Genomic DNA, 6,011 nt, shown 5'->3' on the forward strand with positions numbered 1-6,011 from the left:
AACCCATCCATATTCGAGGCATCAAGGTTAAACTTTCATGGCGATGAATCTTGCTTCTTTTTTTTTTGTTAAAAAAGAAAGAAAGCTTCTCTAAATAAAAACTAAAAGGAAGTGATCTTCCGAAGTTTGTATTCTTCAAAGCAAGTAACAATTCCGTCTCTAAATTCATCCAACCCTACACCTTGATGGCATACTTCCTCATTGGGAAGTACCTCTGTTTCCGAGGTGTTTTTAAGGATTCCTGGTGCTTAGTCAAGTGTTTTCAAATGGCTCTAGTTATCTTCGGGCGAAGATCAAGTGGCAGGAACTTCTTCTCTTATAGGCTTCCCTCAGAGCCACTTTTTGCTTCTACGAGTCAAGACCTGCGCAATTGAGAACCTAACTACCTTGATCTTGGAAAGTTTGTTAGGGGCACCACCAGCGGCCTTCACAACTCGGAGCAGAGCGAGATCTGCTTTTAGATCTTTCAATTGATTCAATATATCTGTCTTCGACTTTCCTCTGAGCTCATGAACCTTAATCCTCGCCATGGCTGCGGCTCTCCCTTGCTACTCCCCCTCTCTAACTCTTGCTTTCAATCTTTCGAAACCCTAAATGGAGGCGATGAATCTTGCTTTCGTCGGCCATGATTTCAATCATTCAACAGTTCTTTTATAGATAATAAAGGATTATTTGGGTTAAATTGTAACTATCATTTAAAGAATGCCCAAATCTTCAAATTTCGTTGGTTAGGAGTTGTCTCTGTCAACTATTGCAACTTTTTTTTTCTCCTGAAGATGTTGAGAACACGGAGAAGATTGGGGTAGAAATCCAAAGAGGGAGAGAAGTCTCAGTGGTAAAGCTTAAAGTTAAAATCCTGATGCACCATGGATTGTTTCATTCATAAGTGTGGATGTCAAACACACTTTATATTTCTCAGATTCTCATATAGGTTCACACCCACAGAGAGATTTAAAGATCTTCAAAAGCCCACAATCTGGATTATATGAGTTTTAAAAGTGATACTTGTATGTTTCTTTCATCCATTGCAAGAAGGGAGCGATGGAGGTTTTTGGGGATTTAGATGGATAAGCTCGATTTGGGCATTCACCTTCAGAGCTCGACGGAGAAGAAGAAGAGCGGAATCCAGATGAATGTGAGAGTAGTGAAAAGGGTTGGTTTGAAAATTTTGAACCGGTCAGGTGGGTTTGGTTTTGGGTTTAGGTTTAAGGTGGGTTCAAACAAATCCCATGTGGTTTTAATTTTAATTTGAAATCCTGCAATACTGACCGTTAGATTATTGTCAGTCCAGCTGGTACCCTTGTAGCGCACGGAAATAGGATGGAAGCGCCACTTTTGGAAGTAGAGGATGTGGATCCGCTTGTCTTATCATCATATGCGTAACTGTAGGCTTGAGGACACTGTTCCTTGAAGATTTGCGAGTATTTCGTGGGTGGACAAGTCTCAGCCGTATTATAAGCACCAGTGCAACAATACTCATCAGTCCCTAACGCAGCACACGCACTTTTGCAAGCGATTGTGGTTCCATCAGACCCCGTCACACTCAACTCCGAAGGGCAAACCGAATTCACATTACCTGAACATCCCACCGTTTGGCAATCACCGGTTCCACCTTGTGGAGCCACCGAGACAGGCAAGTTAAATCCGTCCACAAGGCTGATGTCGTAGAAGTCCTTCTCTGTGCTACTACTTCCAATAGTGAATTCCACCAAGCTGGCCGGTGGGTTTGCTCCTGCACCATTGCATGAAACTTGACTGGACCCACAGTCTGCGGTTTCACATTTAAATCCACTTGTAGATGAACAATATGTTCGGCCCCAGATCCTGCCTGACCAACCAGACGTGAAATCTACGGAACTTGAAGCTCCAGAGGCCAACTCGAAACCAGTTGAAGAAAGTTGGGCTTTGTTATCTCCAGTTAATGTTCCTGGCCAAACTGTGTAACTACAGCTGTTTTTGAACGTAAAGGTAAGTGACAACCCTCCTGCATGCAATCCCACATAAAACGGTTGTTTGGTTATAAGGAAAGTGAAAATTTTGTTAAAAGATTACTTTACTAACACTCATTTCTCTTCTAACCAAACCGATCCATAGTAGTAATTAAAGAGAAAGAAGATATGTAAACAAAGAAAAGAAACCATAATTAAGAACAAACCTGAGACAAGGGCGAAGAGAAGGACAGAGAGAAGCGCCATATCTACTCTGGAGTTCTCCATTGCAGCTGCTTCTGCTTCTTGTGTTTGAACTTTGAAGGGATACAGTTTATAATCTTCCTCACCTCAATGTGGGTATTTATAGAAGAGGAGGGAGTAAGGTGGAAATAAATATCTCTCTCTCCCATGAGGAAATTGTAATGGGAAAAGTCTTTGAGAGATTAAATATCGATCTCTTCTTCGATGAAGAAGTAGTAATGGGAAAAGTCTTTGAAAGGTGTTTCAAGACTTGGGCTATCTCTCACTCTACCCACCATCTATTGATAAACGGACCAAATTATGCTGCTCAATTGTACAAGTTCCTTCTACAAGGCTGGCAGCCAAGGAAAATGGGATCTTAAAGGATATTTTAGAAAATACTAAAATTTAAAAGGTATTTATGTTCCTGGAGGATGTTGTTTATCTTACTTTATATTTAAACCCTATAATTTCACTTTAATTCCAAGAAAATATAACGGTATGGCGACACCAAAATATGGCCTAGTTCCGATCCATGACTTCTTGAGTTATGTAATTCACTAATTTGGCTCTCCTCTAACCGTGGTGGGAGTTGAAGGATCCACCAAGCAAAATAAGGTGGGTTTTGGTCATTTCAGAGCTAGGGCCCAAATGGGCCCCTGCTTTTGCTAGGTTGAGAGCCGACCCATAATTCACACAATTTGGATCCTCTACTACCTAGCTGCCTTGCAGACCGTGCTGCCTAAACACGGCGAGGCGTGCAATGACCGCCTCACCCCGCCCGAGAGCCTTGCCCGAGTGGGGATAAGGCGGTCATTGCACGTCTCACCATGTTCTGGGCAACACAATCCTACTGGGCAGCTCAGAGTAGAGGATCTGATCCTAATTCACAGCCGTAGCTTTCACGTTTATTCAATAAATAATTTCCTTTTATCCCAAAAAAAAAAAAAAAACCCCAAAGAAAAAATTAATTATTCCATTTACTTGGCTGCCAGCTAACAGGAACAAACCGTGAAGCACCGCTTGATTGGCAAATATTATTTTCAAATATATAAGTTGGTCATATTGCTTGTAAAATTCCACAACTCCATTGAACGAGCATGTCACCGTGTCTGATGGGAGTTCCAATTTGACCCGTTTAACAGTAGGACAACAACTATATGGATGAAATCAATTGGTCCTTCAACAGTTTTTCTCGTCTTATTAACGAGTCATAAGATTAGAATTCTTTCTACCAAAAGAAAAAAGAAATATCGATCAGAATTCTCATTGTGACGAAATGTTGAATTATTTAAAAGAAAATTGAATGATTACCTAAAATTAGGTTTCCATTAACCAAATTCCCATAAAAACCTGCTGCCTGTAATCGCATGTATCGAAATGGAATAATTCCCTTTCCCTATGGGTTTGAATTCCTACTGCCCGGTTAATTTTTTTTTTTTAATAATTCTCTCTCTCTCTCTCCTCTTTTTCTTTGCATCGCTATGTCTACCCCATTCCCAACTTTCTTTTTGTACCCTAAGGATCAACAATATAGAATTAAAGAATAAAATGAATACAGAAATAACTTTCAGGCATCCCCACATGGCGCATATACAGTTCAGATATTATTTCCTTCACCTTCACCATTGCCATCAGCAGAGTGAGGAAGCAATCTAAAAAATTCAGCTGAATCTATATCTAGGGTGCTGCATTTGCTCCCACCTTATATCTGTTACACTAAAATCTAGAATGACATCCAAATTATCAGATTGAGAAGATTTTGCTGCCTTGTTAACAAGCGCATCAGTTACTGAGTTGATCCATATAAACCTCCTCAATATATCGCAATCAAAATGTCATTTTGACATCCTATGATGTAACTCCAAATCAAGATGATACTAACACCATGACTAGAGGTTGCAGTGTGTAATACTCTTCCTCACGACAAGTCTAGAGATGGTGGTTTCTTGACACTGCCGGATAAGAACTTTAAAGCTCCATTGAATGGTCCCAATTTAGTTATTCCCACTAAGACTCCTAAGTCTAAGAAGAAAAAGACAAAAAACAAAAAAAAAATTGTCTTTCTCCCCTTTTGAGCCGCAACTTCTAGCTTCATGCAATGGAGAGTCGGAGAGTCATATTATGAATGGGGATGCCACTTGTCAGATGGAAATTGAAGCAAGCTCTCCAGCTGGATTGAAATTAATTGTTGATTTGGGGGGAGAAACGTCTCCCAGTCTGGTTTTGGAAGAGTGTGGAAGCCAACCTTTACCCACATCATTGAGCTCGACGGACATTGAGATGGTCGCTGTGTTGGGAGCTCCTACGCAGGCTTCGTTGACTCATCTGCATTCTTAGTTCGATAACCTGAATGGGGTCGTGGTGACCACTCCACATAGTGTGGATGACAATGTTTTTGATGTCAATGGTAGGGGAGTATTTGGATCAAAAGGTGTTTTATTAGATTAGGAGAGTCTTTCCTTAGCTTCTAAGAATCAAAGTGGGAGTTGGATGATTCCTCCCATTCCTCCCTATAATCCAAATGGGAAGAAGGTCAACTTTATATATAGGTGACTGGTTGTTTAGGACTGATTATGTCCTCTATTGCTCTTTGGGCGGTCTCTCTTCAGCTTGATTAGGTTGTAAGTTAATCCATTGTTTTGTTGTGGAGCTTTCTCCTTGCTCTTTTCCTTATTTTTTTAGGGGGGGAAAGAATCTCTTTGTTTCGTTAATATGTTTTTCATGCATCCAAAAAAAAAAAAACATCATGACTATCATGTCTTGCAAAAATGTTGTTGAATCAACATGAATACCACCATCATTCTTATATTATTGTGGATGTCTATAAACTTATTTGTTCACTTCTGGTTTCCTCATGGTGAACAACAAGTTTTGCAACAACACATCTATATGAGTTCAAACTTGGCAGGGTGCAAGGGCTTGCTTTCCAGTGTCGGAGATGGGGGAGACTGAGAGAGAGAGAGAGAGATACCCGTAAAAGTCAGTACTAGTTTAAAGGATAGGTAAATTAATGGAGGGCCAGGATTTGTGTAAAATATATCAATGGTTCAAATCAATTGTAGTGACTAGAATTTTTAGTGCTTAAGCATTGCTACCACTCACCCCATTTTATTCTTATTTTATTTCGGTTTCCTACAGGGATCTACACATTTTGTTTTCTCTATCTAAGTTCTGTCCTTGATGGTTTTCCCTTTTATGGAAATTGATGCTGTAGGAAGTTTGGGGGCTAGATCTCGTCTAGTACTCACGACCCTTGAATCCTCAAGGTAGAGAAACCTTAATTTCAACAAGGAAGAAGAGCAAACAAAGTAATTTGATTCATATACTCAAGATGATATTATATCAATCAAAATGATCTTAATATAAGAAGGTCAAATTACAAAGGAAAGGAAACCTAAACAAATCAAGAAACAAAATAAAATAGGAAACTTATATTCCTAAATTGCGCATAAAACTTCAAAAGTTGTGTACGCCCTTAAACTTGTGAATTTGGTTCCGAAATATTAATCCAATGAATAATAAATTCATTTTTATTAATTGAATTTCCTATAGAGCATTAACTATTTTTTTTTTTTGGCTAAGGGTTAGCAAAGTATGTATTAAGAAAAATAAGATGATGTTACAGGAAAGACTGGAAAACTACCAAAAAGCCTTCGCATAAATTCGACCTTTCACCTTTGGCAGTGCCATCAACAAAAGACCAAACTCTGGAGAACGAATTTCAAACAAGAAAATTCCCAAAAACCCATAAAAGAGCATTAACTGTCTTTTCTATAAAGGGATTATGACTCGCGTAACTACACCCAAGCGAAAAGTTACAACCCTTTGAAGTTGAGC

At 39.4% G+C, this 6,011-nt stretch overlaps 1 protein-coding gene and 1 pseudogene across 1 annotated transcript; both read right to left on the minus strand.

Annotated features, from left to right (window-relative positions):
* Positions 1-118: 118 nt before the first annotated feature.
* LOC122663632 lies at positions 119-4,199 on the minus strand (annotated as a pseudogene).
* Positions 1,272-2,225, minus strand: LOC122665806 (thaumatin-like protein 1b). Its single transcript, XM_043861942.1, has 2 exons — positions 2,156-2,225; positions 1,272-1,984 (listed from the first exon to the last, which is right to left on the minus strand). Exons 1-2 carry the CDS (start codon positions 2,214-2,216, stop codon positions 1,272-1,274), a joined length of 774 nt encoding a protein of 257 aa, XP_043717877.1. The 5' UTR covers positions 2,217-2,225.
* Positions 4,200-6,011: the final 1,812 nt, after the last annotated feature.

Source organism: Telopea speciosissima, chromosome 6, assembly GCF_018873765.1.
Source record: "Telopea speciosissima isolate NSW1024214 ecotype Mountain lineage chromosome 6, Tspe_v1, whole genome shotgun sequence".
Lineage (NCBI taxonomy): Eukaryota > Viridiplantae > Streptophyta > Magnoliopsida > Proteales > Proteaceae > Telopea > Telopea speciosissima.